The sequence below is a fragment of the Stigmatopora argus genome, chromosome 18, assembly GCF_051989625.1.
Source record: "Stigmatopora argus isolate UIUO_Sarg chromosome 18, RoL_Sarg_1.0, whole genome shotgun sequence".
In the NCBI taxonomy this organism is placed as follows: Eukaryota; Metazoa; Chordata; class Actinopteri; order Syngnathiformes; family Syngnathidae; genus Stigmatopora; species Stigmatopora argus.
The window spans coordinates 4646583-4661524 of record NC_135404.1 but is presented as its reverse complement, the minus strand read 5'-3'; the positions used below and the strand labels follow the sequence as shown (position 1 = coordinate 4661524).

General features: G+C 43.3%; 2 protein-coding genes and 1 long non-coding RNA gene across 4 annotated transcripts; 1 reads left to right on the top strand and 2 right to left on the bottom strand.

Annotated features, from left to right (window-relative positions):
• Positions 1-174: 174 nt before the first annotated feature.
• LOC144092823 (uncharacterized) lies at positions 175-1716 on the top strand. The gene is made up of 2 exons (XR_013306150.1): positions 175-943; positions 1038-1716. It is a non-coding gene; the product is annotated as an uncharacterized LOC144092823 (long non-coding RNA).
• Positions 1717-3627: 1911 nt separating this feature from the next.
• LOC144092818 (uncharacterized) lies at positions 3628-8731 on the bottom strand. Of its 2 annotated transcripts, none has more exons than XM_077625928.1 (7): positions 7617-8731; positions 5064-6614; positions 4850-4895; positions 4655-4768; positions 4235-4318; positions 4039-4146; positions 3628-3960 (listed from the first exon to the last, which is right to left on the bottom strand). In XM_077625928.1, exons 2-7 carry the CDS (start codon positions 6531-6533, stop codon positions 3815-3817), a joined length of 1968 nt encoding a protein of 655 aa, XP_077482054.1. In that variant the 5' UTR covers positions 6534-6614; positions 7617-8731; the 3' UTR covers positions 3628-3814. The 2 variants fall into 2 exon arrangements, with proteins under 2 accessions (XP_077482054.1, XP_077482053.1); XM_077625927.1 differs by lacking the exon at positions 7617-8731 and adding an exon at positions 7019-7585.
• Positions 8732-12351: 3620 nt separating this feature from the next.
• LOC144092350 (DELTA-sagatoxin-Srs1a-like) lies at positions 12352-14648 on the bottom strand. Its single transcript, XM_077624967.1, has 3 exons — positions 14510-14648; positions 13463-13585; positions 12352-12821 (listed from the first exon to the last, which is right to left on the bottom strand). The coding sequence occupies exons 2-3, from the start codon at positions 13561-13563 to the stop codon at positions 12395-12397; spliced, it is 528 nt and encodes a 175-aa protein (XP_077481093.1). The 5' UTR covers positions 13564-13585; positions 14510-14648; the 3' UTR covers positions 12352-12394.
• Between the last annotated feature and the right edge of the window lie 294 nt (positions 14649-14942).

The window sequence follows — 14942 nt, the reverse complement described above, 5'->3', positions numbered from 1 at the left end:
TCATTCTGTACGTTCATATAGAACAGGGGTCACCAAACTACGGCCCGCGGGCCGTATCCGGCCCGCCGGCACATTTGGACCGGCCCTCTGAACAATACCAGAGACGCTATCGGATTTTTTTAAAAATATTTTTTAAATTTTTTTTTAATTTTTTTTTTTTTTTTGGGGGGGGGGGGGGATGCGGCCCGCCGGCACGTTTGGACCGGCCCTCTGAACAATACCAGAGACGCTATCGGATTTTTTTTCCTATTTGGCCTTGAAGACTGGGACGTTTTAATCTTGTGTTTGGTTCATTGCACCCCTGCTGAGCCCACAAATCATCCCAGTGAAGCGGGGCTTCGCATTGCTTCTTTGGTGACACGCGCGGGGAGAGTGTTTCCCTTTGATGCATGCGGGCACGTCCTCCGTTGCATGCACGAGCAGTGTTACCGAGACATCTGGACGATCGCAGGTGAGGGCGAAGCCCTGGGACCATCGCGGACTATTCAAGCATATTAAAACTGCAACCTGTTTGAGAACGGAATAATGGCGAAAAAGTTAGGTGTTAGAAAAATTGATTCAGAATGCAGGGTATTTAACCTGGAGTGGACAAACGATTATTTTTTTTGTTCAATGCAAAGAAAAGGCTGTTTGTCTCATTTGTCAAGAGACGGTGGCGGTATTCAAAGAATACAATCTTTGCCGACACTATGAATCCCGTCACAAAGACAAGTACGATAGATTGCAAGGCCAAATACGAGCAGACAAACTCTCAAAGCGAAAAAGTGGACTACTATCTCAGCAGAACCAGGCATCCGTTCGGGCCAGCTTTTGGGTTGCTAAATTGATAGCAAGCAGCAGTAAGCCTTTCACTGATGGAGAGTTTGTTAAGAAATGTATGGATACTGTCGCGGAGGAGGTGTGTCCCGAGAAGAAAGATGCATTTAATGCCGTAAGTCTGTCGGTGAGTACAATGACCAGACGCGTTGAAGAAATCGGGAGTAATGTATATGCCCAGCTGCAGCAGAAGACGAAATAATTTGACTTTTTTTCATTAGCACTGGATGAAAGCACGGACGTGCAAGACACAGCGCAACTGCTCATTTTTATTCGTGGAGTTAGCGCAAACTTTGAGATTTGCGAGGATCTGGCAGCCCTCCAAAGTCTCAAAGGGACTACAACGGGAGAGGATATTTTTGACAAAGTGTGCCAAACCATGGAGAAGTTGGACCTGGACTGGTCAAAGCTAGCTAGCATCACGACTGACGGGGCTCCTAGCATGGTGGCCGAAACTCGCGGTCTAATAATGGGACGCATGAACCGGGAGTTGGAAAAAAGGGGTCTCACCGCTCCGCTACGAGTCCACTGCCAAATTCACCACCAAGCACTGTGCTGCAAAATGTTGACGTGGGATTCTGTAATGACGGTTGTGGTGTCGTGCATAAACTTCAGAGCAAAGGGAGAAGATTGTGCATGGCACAACAGAAAGTTAATGTTCCATGGCTTTTTTTTCTATGAAGAACCCAGAGAGAGTTATTTAGTTATTATTTATTTCATAAATAGTGTTATTTATTTCCTGTTTTTTCTGTGAAGAACTCAGAGAGGGTTATTTAGTTATTATTTATTTCATTAATAGTGTTATTATATGTTTCCTGACTTTTTTTCTGTAAAGAACCTGGAAAGGGTTATTTGGTTATGTGTGGCTTTCTGGAAAACAATAAAAAAAAATTAAGCTCCCCTACGATCGTCACACTTTTTCTGTTACAAACTGACACCGGCCCCCCATCAGAGAAGGGAAAAGTTATGTGGCCCTCACAAGAAAAAGTTTGGGGACCCCTGCTGTGGATGAACATAGCGATTGTTGTAAGAAATATCACAATTCGTTGTCAGCTGACTATTGAGTCTATGCAGGTGTATGATTTGGAGAAAATTGAAGCACAATCCATTTACGATGTACAAAATAAAAATCATTTCTTTTGCATTTGTTAAGACAAACACTAATATTGAAACAAGTTGCTTGCTACATCTTCCGATCCGTCAGATTTAGGTGGACGTACAAATCGATCATCCATTGTTCCTGTGTGACGGCAACATTCAAACATACATACATACATAACTGACGTTAAAAAATAAAACAATGACACTATATAAGTGTGACCAAAAATAATACAATGTTTGCTACTTGTTTACAAACTTGTTAGTCACTGACAGATGATGAATTAAAAAGCCGATTAATAACTTACCCGACAAAACGTGAGCCTTTAAGCCTGCAGGGGTGTCCAAACTATTCCACAGTGGGTGCAGGTTTTCATTCCAACCCATCAAGATGACACCTTTTCACCAATCGGGTGTCCTACAAGTGCAATCAGTGGATTGCAGTCAGGTGCTTCTTGTTTTCTTCCGAAATCTCATTGGTCAAAATGTCTGTGCTGGATCGGTTGGAACAAAAACCTGCACCCACAGCGGCCCTCGAGGACCGGTTTGGCCATCCCTGCAAGTTTAAGGGGATGCCGGCGACGCTAACAAAAGCCAAACATATTTTCATCAAAATTACAAAAGCAGTTGATGTTAATATGACAAGATCATGTCTTCGTTCTGAGTTTAAAATGAACGCCAAGTATTTGAAGGAGATTCCAACCAATCACAGCAACGAGCGTCTTCTTTGTAGCTCTGTGATGATGCCAACACCGCCCTCATCTGGCGTGGAGACGCAAACGCATACTTCAAAGAGACGTGCTCTTTGGTTGCATACTATTGTACTTATTTTAAATCAGGGGTGTCAAACTCATTTGGCATCGTGGGCCACATACGGCCTAGGGAGATGTCAAGTGGGCCGGACCATTAAAATTATACCATGCTCTGCTATAAATAACCCAAATATCATGTCTTTCCTTTTGTTTTGGTGTAAAGAAGCACAAGAACATTAGGAAAATATTGAAATTGAATGAACTATCCTTTTTCAAAACATTTCATGAAACACCATATTTCCTTAGACAAATGTGCAATTGACTTTTATCATTCACAAATATGCATTGCAACTGATCCCACTGATTGTACAAAGGCACAAAACTTTAATTGGTACTGAAAAATATAGTCATGCACTTTAAGATTAAATGAGACTTAAAGGAATTTTTAAACCACTTACACATACGCATATAAAATCTAAATGTAATCCCTGCGTGCACCTTACAAACTAAGGAGACTGATTTTAAATGTGTAATGAAGAAAGTGTTCGCCTGTCCTGTAAATCTGTAAACTTCATACATGAAACATACATACACATACAATACACACTGAAAATTTATGGAGTTGCTGCTGTTTTCAGTCTGTCTCAGTGATGCGGCTTGTCTTCTACTCTGATGGAAAGAGTGCGCCCCTTAGCGGATAATCCATGAATTGCAGCGAAATAAAAATATTAATTCCATGTCTTTTATGCATTTTTTCCACTTTCAAATTATCCTGCGGGCCTGATCGAACCTCCTTGGGGGCCGGTTCCGGCCCGCGGGCCGTATGTTTGACACCCCTGTTTTAAATCATTTAATATGTGGATCATTTTTATCTTTTGCAATGTTGATCAAGTTTTATTCAAATACATCTTTTAGTTGTGAAAAATGAACTAAATGTTTCAGAAAAAAGTGACACACAAAGTTCTAGCAAGCCTTTTTATTTTGTTTTTAAATAATCCAAGGATGTGGATATCAGATTCTTCATCTTTGAAAAGTATTTATAAATATCCACAAGAAAAAAATCTGGTAAAACATATAATCCATCTGGCAAAAAATACTTTATTAAGTCTAACAGCAGACAAAGTTTGCTTAAAAGATAAAACTTCAGATCATCCCTCCGCATCATTCAATCCTTTCAAAATCCAGCTTCTCAAAAGGTGCTTCTTTTCTTGTTTAATTTTTTTCATGCGAGGAAGCAAACTCAGTAAAAAAGCTTCGTCTTCATCTTGTCGCTTGGCGGGGATGCCCTGTGTTGCTAAGGGATAAAATGATAAACTGCTGGATGATCTATTTATTGCAGGCATCACCTATGTATTTCACTAAAGTAACCTACCTTTAGCCAGCTGACTTCCTTGACGCATCATCGGTAATTTTAGGCTTTTAGTTTGAGCAATAGCCCCTCTAGCACCACTTACTGTGGGCCTGGATGATGTTGGGACATCTAAAACATAAAAAAAAAAAAGTACATATAGCAACCACATGGTCATTTTCTTAGCTGCCATAAGGTATGGACCCTCCTTCATCTTTACCTATTTTTGGCCTCTTCACAATTGATTGTGCATCCCTACTTCTGTCACGTGTCCTTTTTTGAGATTTGACAGGAGCATTAGACTCTAAAGAGAAAGAGGGGGCAAGAAGACATTTTACATCATAAAAAGGTATTATTTCAAAACAAAGGACAAACCAATAAACAATTTGCTTGGTTACACTATTCGTTTTTGTCTTGATACCTAAACATTGCTAGCATTGCTTGGGAATTGACCCACACAATTTTGCTCTCGATTCCCTTTTCCTATCCTACGGGTAATTAGATGTAGCCCTCACAAGCATTTGGTGTCCAAAAAGGAATGGTGAAATATTAATAAACTAACAATGTCACCTATGTCTAGCCAGCATATAGAACCAATGAAAGTCCATAGTTTCTGTGTGGAAAATATATTCATAATCACTTATTTCATTAGAAGTCGAGGAAGCAGGAGGGCTGCTTCTCGGTGGAGGACCCCTGCCCTGTAATGGTAGTCTTCCTCTTAGCCTCTCCATTCCAGATTTTGGCAGCCGGGTTGCTGATGTAAACAGAGTGGGAAACTTTGGTTGATCATGAAATTGTCAAGTGTCAGACAAGTATGAGAATAGATTTTTCTAACCTGCAGTTGAGGGTCGCAGGTTAGATGAGCTGGACACTGTCAAACCCTGAAAAGGACAAAAAAAAAAAAGAAAAGTGAAATGATTATTTTAACTTCAAATTTGACGAAGTCTTTTCTCAGTTTTTAGTGAAAGAATATTTTGAGTGGATTTTGTTTCTGGAGTTAAAACTTGTGTATGATGTGGAAGCAATAAGTAACAACTGCTTTTAATTACCTCCGTAGGTGTGCGAATTGGCAAATTTCGTTTCATTGAGGGCACGCCGGTTGCCGCCAGCCCGCTTCGTCCTGGTAGAGACGCTGTCGGCTTAAACCTTGGCAGCAATGATGGTTTAGCAACTGGATCAAACAATATCTTCTTAGATACAATGACGTCAGATGCAATGACGTGTGGTGCCTGAACTTCTGCTTCTGTCGTACTGGCAGCAACTCCAGATTTTTTGAGAGCTGCCAGCAATTTGCCCTCACCTGGCTCGGCAACAAAACGGTCCATTTTACTAAGAGCCACTGGTGTTGATTCCATGAGATTCTGACCTATATCCACAGTGTCATCAAAAATGAGGCTTTTGCCAATATTATAAATGACCTCGTTTAGGTGACTGTCACTTGAACAGCTGTCCGACATGGTTATCGTTCCATTGTTCCGAGTGGGAGGATTGGTTTTGGAAGAGTCCTTGATTTCTGACATAGTTAAATTCTTATTCAACTGAGGGGGAAGATTTGTATCCAAGGTTTTCTGGAGACAGTTACTAGAATCGGTATCCAAAATCACTGTTGTCCCGCTAGACCCTGAAGGAGGCTCCGTTTCAATAGTGTTGTGGTGAATATTGTTGGAATCGTGTTCTGAAATGGATGAAACGCTATTGGATGGAGGATTTGCATCAAAGGTGTTGTTACGACAGTTACCTGGACGGCTTCCCGATTGTATGGTTCCGCTGGGGGAGAAAGTATTATTACCGTCTAAGGTGTTGTGGTGACCGTCATTAGAAATGCTTTTTGACAAAGTTATTGTTTCACTTAAATGACAAGGAGGTTGAGCTTCCAAGCTAGCCTGTTCTGTAGGTTCAATCTCAAAAGTAGGACCTTTTTCATTCCCTGTGGGGAGAGTATGTTCTTCATTTTGAGGGCAGGTCATTGGGGATACAATTTCAGGAGAACATGTGGACGATTTGTCAGCAGCACCAAGAGTTAAAGTTGCTAGAGAATCTAAATTAGATTCAGTAGGTGCCATATGTAAATTGTTGCTTAATTCAATTTTAGAAGTAGATATATTTACAGTGGAATTAAAGGAGTTGGCCATTTCGGGTAAGCTCTCATTTTCTAACCAAGAGATAGAAACGTTTGTATTCAAGTTGCGAGCTTGGTTGAAGTTTGTTTTGTTCACCTCTATCCTGGGGTACAGAGTGGTCCTTTCAGAAAGAGGCGTTGCATAAATACTATTTGTTTTTTTTTTGTTGTGGTAATGACGACATGGCCTATGTCCGATTATTATTATTATTGTGAGAGTATCATCATCGATAGTGTGGTAATGTGTAAGTTCAAGGAGAGTAATATCTGGGAAGAATTCCTCGTACAAATCTTGCTTTGCATCTGACGTATTTCCTCCCGCAGATACGTCTCGTCTCATTTCATCTCTCTCTGGACTTTCAACATCAGGTGACGATGACGCCATTGGCAAATGAGCCATAATGAACCTCTTCTTTTTGTAGGTTTGTAATGCCAAAAAGAAGGATCTAATGGCAGATTCTTCTCTTCACGTGATGGCAGCCTGTGGATGAACATAGCGATTGTTGTAAGAAATATCACAATTCGTTGTCAGCTGACTATTGAGTCTATGCAGGTGTATGATTTGGAGAAAATTGAAGCACAATCCATTTACGATGTACAAAATAAAAATCATTTCTTTTGCATTTGTTAAGACAAACACTAATATTGAAACAAGTTGCTTGCTACATCTTCCGATCCGTCAGATTTAGGTGGACGTACTAATCGATCATCCATTGTTCCTGTGTGACGGCAACATTCAAACATACATACATACATAACTGACGTTAAAAAATAAAACAATGACACTATATAAGTGTGACCAAAAATAATACAATGTTTGCTACTTGTTTACAAACTTGTTAGTCACTGACAGATGATGAATTAAAAAGCCGATTAATAACTTACCCGACACAACGTGAGCCTTTAAGCCTGCAGGGGTGTCCAAACTATTCCACAGTGGGTGCAGGTTTTCATTCCAACCCATCAAGATGACACCTTTTCACCAATCGGGTGTCCTACAAGTGCAATCAGTGGATTGCAGTCAGGTGCTTCTTGTTTTCTTCCGAAATCTCATTGGTCAAAATGTCTGTGCTGGATCGGTTGGAACAAAAACCTGCACCCACAGCGGCCCTCGAGGACCGGTTTGGCCATCCCTGCAAGTTTAAGGGGATGCCGGCGACGCTAACAAAAGCCCAACATATTTTCATCAAAATTACAAAAGAGATCTTGTCGACATTTCATCAAAATCAGATCAGCAGCCCGGGAAAAGCTAGTGAGTTGGACTACTGTTGTTGCCACGCCATCGCGAAGCTTTTTGAATACTGAGCTTTAGAGTACAACTTCAACAATCAGCTTTAGAGTTGATTGTGCGTGTATGAGCTTGTTAGCATTAGCTTGTTAGCAGAAGTTTTCCGCTCCTACGTAACGGACCTTTCAACTTCCAAATGCCCGCGACTACAAGATCTAAAAATAACAGACCTCCAAGTTCATCTGCTGCACCTACCTGCTCATGTAAGTGCAGTTCCAGGGAGGATCGCTTTGTAGATCTCCAGGAAAAGTATGACCAGCTGCAGCAAGCTATCTCAGAGATACACATCAGGCTGGACGAGATATCAAAGGCGAGCTCTGTTTGCATAGCCACGCCGCAGAGTCTGCCTGTTGCCCCCTGCACGGGTGCGGAACAGACGGCAAATTGCCATAGGCCAATAAAGAAAAGGAAGGCAAAAAAGACCAAACAGGCTCCGAAGCAATCTTCAGCCGCGAAGTCTAGCGCTGGCGAGGCGCCCGATCATGACGATGACTACGTGTCAGCCTGCCTAGACACCGCAGGTGGCAGTGATGTCGTTGTGAGCCTGAAACTCAAGCCCCTGCAAATTCAACTGCTTTCGCGAGATCCAGTAAAGAGGCAGTGTCGGAACGCGAGAGGAGTGTGATAATCTATGGTGTTCCCGAGTCGCCCGAACTCCCAGCTGTGGGCAGCGCGATGAAAGATCGCGAGTTGGCCATATTTTGTATCAAGTCGGTCCTGGAGACACTGGCACCCGGGGCATCTCTCTCACTCGGAAGATCGGTGAGGCTTGGACGCGAGCCACCATCCTCTGCTGACGCGCGCCCCCGTCCATTAAAGATGACTCTTGGCACTCCATCTGAAGTCGAGACCTTCTTAACAAGCGCCAAGAAAATCCAATGGCCTGATCTCGAACTGGATTTTCGGAAGGAGTACTCTTTGAGGGAGAGGATTCGTTGGCGCAACCTTGTAGCAGAGCTGGCAGCGAGGCGGCAGAAGGGCGAAAGAGGTCTGTGCATCCGCAACGGCCAACTAGCCCTGACAAGCTACATCCACCCGCCACTGAAGGTGACCACAGAGACTCAAAACAACTGGGTGACGGTGAGGGAACAAGGGATGGCGGTGGTCCACCCCTAGTCATCATCTACACCAACGCGTGCAGTTTGATCGCCAAGTTCAGTGACCTCTTCAGTATTGTATCAGGACTCAAGCCTGATATGATCGTCATTACTGAAACTTGGCTAAGCTCTGATGTGCACGACGCTGAGATAAACCTGGTGGGCTACATCCCCTTCCGGTGCGACAGGCGAGACAGACGTGGTGGTGGAGTTATCATCTATGCTAAGGGCGAGCTAAAGCCCTCCCTTGGTCCTCTCCCTCCCGCTGCTCAACAGACCGACTTCTTTGAGGTTGTGCAGTGGAATTAAAGGAGTTGGCCATTTCGGGTAAGCTCTCATTTTCTCACCAAGAGATAGAAACGTGATGGCAGCCTGTGGATCAGGGGTCACCAAACTACGGCCCGCGGGCCGTATCCGGCCCGCCGGCACATTTGGACCGGCCCTCTGAACAATACCAGAGACGCTATCGGATTTTTTTAAAAATATTTTTTAAATTTTTTTTTTAATTTTTTTTTTTTTTTTTTTGGGGGGGGGGGATGCGGCCCGCCGGCACGTTTGGACCGGCCCTCTGAACAATACCAGAGACGCTATCGGATTTTTTTTCCTATTTGGCCTTGAAGACTGGGACGTTTTAATCTTGTGTTTGGTTCATTGCACCCCTGCTGAGCCCACAAATCATCCCAGTGAAGCGGGGCTTCGCATTGCTTCTTTGGTGACACGCGCGGGGAGAGTGTTTCCCTTTGATGCATGTGGGCACGTCCTCCGTTGCATGCACGAGCAGTGTTACCGAGACATCTGGACGATCGCAGGTGAGGGCGAAGCCCTGGGACCATCGCGGACTATTCAAGCATATTAAAACTGCAACCTGTTTGAGAACGGAATAATGGCGAAAAAGTTAGGTGTTAGAAAAATTGATTCAGAATGCAGGGTATTTAACCTGGAGTGGACAAACGATTATTTTTTTTGTTCAATGCAAAGAAAAGGCTGTTTGTCTCATTTGTCAAGAGACGGTGGCGGTATTCAAAGAATACAATCTTTGCCGACACTATGAATCCCGTCACAAAGACAAGTACGATAGATTGCAAGGCCAAATACGAGCAGACAAACTCTCAAAGCGAAAAAGTGGACTACTATCTCAGCAGAACCAGGCATCCGTTCGGGCCAGCTTTTGGGTTGCTAAATTGATAGCAAGCAGCAGTAAGCCTTTCACTGATGGAGAGTTTGTTAAGAAATGTATGGATACTGTCGCGGAGGAGGTGTGTCCCGAGAAGAAAGATGCATTTAATGCCGTAAGTCTGTCGGTGAGTACAATGACCAGACGCGTTGAAGAAATCGGGAGTAATGTATATGCCCAGCTGCAGCAGAAGACGAAATAATTTGACTTTTTTTCATTAGCACTGGATGAAAGCACGGACGTGCAAGACACAGCGCAACTGCTCATTTTTATTCGTGGAGTTAGCGCAAACTTTGAGATTTGCGAGGATCTGGCAGCCCTCCAAAGTCTCAAAGGGACTACAACGGGAGAGGATATTTTTGACAAAGTGTGCCAAACCATGGAGAAGTTGGACCTGGACTGGTCAAAGCTAGCTAGCATCACGACTGACGGGGCTCCTAGCATGGTGGCCGAAACTCGCGGTCTAATAATGGGACGCATGAACCGGGAGTTGGAAAAAAGGGGTCTCACCGCTCCGCTACGAGTCCACTGCCAAATTCACCACCAAGCACTGTGCTGCAAAATGTTGACGTGATTCTGTAATGACGGTTGTGGTGTCGTGCATAAACTTCAGAGCAAAGGGAGAAGATTGTGCATGGCACAACAGAAAGTTAATGTTCCATGGCTTTTTTTTCTATGAAGAACCCAGAGAGAGTTATTTAGTTATTATTTATTTCATAAATAGTGTTATTTATTTCCTGTTTTTTCTGTGAAGAACTCAGAGAGGGTTATTTAGTTATTATTTATTTCATTAATAGTGTTATATGTTTCCTGACTTTTTTTCTGTAATGAACCTGGAAAGGGTTATTTGGTTATGTGTGGCTTTCTGGAAAACAATTAAAAAAAATTAAGCTCCCCTACGATCGTCACACTTTTTCTGTTACAAACTGACACCGGCCCCCCATCAGAGAAGGGAAAAGTTATGTGGCCCTCACAAGAAAAAGTTTGGGGACCCCTGATATAGAAAGATATGGAACTTGTAATTTTGACTGCCACTAGGTGGCCTCATCAGAAGAGCATTGTCAGGGATGTCCAAACTACTGCCAGTGGGGCAACTATGACCCGGTGCCCAGTTTTTAGCAGCCTACAGCAAATTATGAAAATATGATCCGATATGGCCCACACAAGAAACTTGAATTGGGCCTATGTTGTGTTGTAATTCTCATCTTTAACACCAGATGGAGTTAGACCATGAAACAATGCCGCTCGGTTAGCTCGAACGATCACTGCTAGCCCTGCCAGTCAACATGGATTGGATGTGAGTGGCTCCAGTTTTTTTTAACTAGGTCTACAATGTCTTCTGTGTCTGTCTTGCTACAGCAATCAAGGAAATACTGTAAATACATTATAAAATTCCATTTTTTTCCTTTACCTGGTTCCGATACTTTGATTGACCATTAAAAGTGGAAGAATTTTATGAAAACGGATTCCGGACAAATAAGTGAGTAAACTACTGTACTAAATCATTTACATTTTATTGCTTTATTTGCTCACTCTACAATCAATAATTCAGTAATCCCTCAAATATCGCGGCTTCAATTATTGCGGCTTCACTACATCGCAAGTTTTTTTTTATTAATTTAATTTTTTTGGGTGAGCTCATAAAAATGTGAAAATCCACGCTGAAATTCGCAAGCATGAGCCACGCCCCATTCCTCTGCTTGCGACTAGGACAGCGCACTGAAGTAAAAAAAATATATACAGTGGTACCTCGAGATACGAGTTTAATTCGTTCCGGGACTTTGCGCGTATGTCGATTTACTCGTAACTCAAATGAACCTTTCTCAAGGAATGAACTAAAAACAAATTAATTCGTTCCAACCCCCTGAAAAAACACCCAAAACAGGATATCGGATTGGAAAAAGATTTTTATTTCTTCTAATTCGCCATCTATTAACAAAGTAACAAATGACTAGTGGTTTAATATTACTAGAATGTGTTTCATAGTACTAAAATTTGACGGATTTCGCGGAGGGGAGAGGGGGTGGGGGACTTTTTGCACAGCAACGCATTCATAACATAAAGATAGTTAAATGAACTTGGATTACGATGCAGACACACTCAAAAATAACTTTAATCTAACTTTACACTAAACTTAATTCTAATTGTGCTTTAAATTTTGATGCCTTTCTTCTCCCGTGTTGGCTCTATTTGCCCCGCCTCCACCTTGACTTTCAAATGCAACCCATCGAGGGTTGTTTGCTTTTGTCTTCCCTTCAAAATATCCCAAAAATGATGCACACAAATGTCCTCACAATAGGATAACGCACGACTACTTGCCAACGAGAAGTAGTATATACTCCTCTCGTATAAGCGATCGCTATACAATTCCGTCTGATTAACGGGGAAAAAAACACTAAAAAAATGCAACGCTCCGCCCAGTGCTCGTAGAGACATTACACGAGGGAGTTGCGACCAGAAAGACAGTGCCCATGATGTTGTTATGAGCAGCCTCTTGCGTCCGCTGTATGCTCGTATATCAAAATTTGTCTTGTATCTCAAGATAAATATTTGCCCTAAATTTTACTCGTATCTCAAATTGATCGTATGTCGGGGCACTTGTATGTCGAGGTACTACTGAACTTGAGCATGCAGGAAAAACAAGGGACAAAAAGCAAAGTCATTGTTGTTGTTTTTATTGGGGTAGTGTGAAAATTGATCCATCAAGGGTGGAAGTGCTTATCCCACAGCTCCACTTTCATGATGGCTTTACCCATGGGCGACATGGTGACCTTGACGTCCATCTTGCCGCTCTCGTAGGTCAGGCCGCAGCCGCTGGCCTGCTGGCGAGCAAAGCCCTTCAGCTCCTTGCAGTCGTACATCTCCTTGTAGAGCTTCTCGTCGGTTTCCCTCTCCATGGGGAAGATGCCCACCGCCACCCAGTTTTTATAGAAGGTGTAGTCGTAGGGCACGGAGAACATGATGGACAGCTTGGCGACCGCCGCGCCCCGCTCGTGGATGTCGTAGGTCATCACACCCACCACGCCCGACGCGGCTGCGTCGGTCTTGGTGAAGTTGCACACTTCCGTGCGCATGGACCGAACGGTGGGCTGCGGCGGGCTATGGCAGTCGCCGCTTTCCAAGAACACCCTGGCAGAAGGGAGGAAAAAAAGACCCTTTTAAAAACTGCTCTTTCAGTCTTGATTCATTTATTTTTTTCATATTTTTTGACTGTGGGAGCACTAGCGCTCCCGCCATTCATCGATGTCCAGAATGAATCCACAACTAGTCGAGAACTGGGGTCTCCAACTTGTAGTCCGGGGGCCAATTGAGGCCGGCCGGACGATGTTTTGCGGCCACCCCAAATGTAGCTAGCATTCACCTGGCTCATACGTGTTTTGTGGCTGCACGTATTTTGTAAAACATAAATTCATCTTCTGTACCGCATATGCAGACAGGGGGTGCTGGAGCCTATCGCAGCCAAACGCGGGCCTGTGTGGGTTTCCTCCGGGTACTCTAGTTTCCTCCCACATTCCAAAAATGTGCATGGTAGGCTGATTGGACACTCTAAATTGCGTGGGTGGTTGTTCGTCTCCTTGTGGCCTGCGATTGGCTGGCCATCGATTCAGGGTATCCCCCACCTCTGGCCCAGTCAGCTGGGATAGGCTCCAGCACCCCCACGACCCCAATGAGGATAAAGTGGTTCAGAAAATGAAATGAGATTTCTAAACCAAAGAGCTCAGAAGTGACTAATGGGCTACCAAAATATGAATAAAGTGTGCATGTGTTACTTGGGGTGCTTGAGCATGAAGCCACTGGTCAGGTTGGTAATCTCGATGGTAACATTCCTGCGGCTCTTCTGATTCGCCGCCAAAGCTTCTGCGGTCTCCATGGATGCAAGATACCGGTGACCTCTAAAAAAGACCAGCCAAAATTACCACCTTTGACAGCAACAGACGACCAATCCGATTGGACGGGGAGGGGCTGTCAACTATCGTATATTCCAGTCCCTCCCTTCCCAAACATCAGATGTCTAGTGCTGTCAATGGCAGCTAAGGAGTTAATTATTGAATTACTGGGAAAAAAAGCTGTTTACAACATTTTAATAATCACAAATTTTAAATTGAATGTCAAATAGATGAACAATAAGAAAATATTGTCTATTAAATGTGAACTCATGGTGATGGACGTCGACTCCCTGTGGACTGGGAGGGGCTAATCAAATAAAATTGGACATCTTGTTTTATCAATGAAATAGTAAATACATTCTCAAATGTTTATTTTATTTTTTTAGACTCTTTAAAAAATATTAAGGGTGCCCCGGTGGCACGAGTGGTTAGCGCTTCGGCCTCACAGTGGGAGACATGGGTTCAAATCCAGGTCAGTCCACCTGTGTGGAGTTTGTATGTTCTCCCTGGGCCTGCGTGGGTTTTCTCTGGGTACTCCGGTTTCCTCCCACATTCCAAAAACATGCATGGTAGGCTGATTGCCCCTAGGTATGAGTGTGAGCGTGAATGGTTGGTTTTCTCCTTGTGCCCTGCGATTGGCTGTCCACCAATTCAGGGTGTCCCCCGCCTCAGCTGGGATAGGCTCCAGCACCCTCCGCGACCGTAGTGAGGATAAAGCGATTCAGAAAATGAGATGAGAGATGAGAAAGAATCTTAAACAGGGAAAAAGACGTGACATTAAACTACATCTTATCTTTTACATGATATATTAATATATTAATAATAATATTAATTAAGAATGTTTAAGATTTTTTTCCAATTTGCATTTGACGACAATAATTACGTTAAAGAGGTCAGCTGAAAGGGATGGACCAGCTTAAAGTCCCTTACCTTGATTGACAAAGGTACTTGCTCGATGGATCGGTGTAGAATTGACGTTGAAATGCAGACACCGCTTTCCCCCCTGCCTTCTACGCCGCCCTTTTTTGGGTGCGGTCATGACAGAAGTCGCCCCACGACAGCTAAGCAGGTTTTTTTTTGTGCGGCGCACCTCGGCGACCGTTTTTGACATCCTGCAACCGGATTGCCGACATTCCCATAACACCTCAGCCCTGTGGGAGTGAGAACATTTTCAAAAGTCAGGCTTTGGTGCATTCAAATTCATTGATAACTATTTTCAGGGGTGGTCTTGGCCCTCATTTTGTACCCTAGGCAGACAACCCAAGATAATCAACACCCATACACCCCAATATTACATTACTCATATTATTTATGTTTATCAAATCTATGCTTAAATATAGGTCTTCTTTCATTTAGTATTGAT

Excerpts from the sequence above, each read along its gene's own strand:
- LOC144092818 (XM_077625928.1), bottom strand. The coding sequence starts at position 6,533 with ATGGCTCATTTGCCAATGGCGTCATCGTCACCTGATGTTGAAAGTCCA. Across the intron at positions 4,896-5,063 it reads CAATTCGCACACCTACGGAG|GGTTTGACAGTGTCCAGCTC; the intron begins GTAATTAAAAGC and ends TGTCCTTTTCAG. Across the intron at positions 4,769-4,849 it reads CCTGCGACCCTCAACTGCAG|CAACCCGGCTGCCAAAATCT; the intron begins GTTAGAAAAATC and ends TGTTTACATCAG.
- LOC144092350 (XM_077624967.1), bottom strand. The coding sequence starts at position 13,563 with ATGGAGACCGCAGAAGCTTTGGCGGCGAATCAGAAGAGCCGCAGGAAT. Across the intron at positions 12,822-13,462 it reads TTCATGCTCAAGCACCCCAA|GGTGTTCTTGGAAAGCGGCG; the intron begins GTAACACATGCA and ends CCCTTCTGCCAG.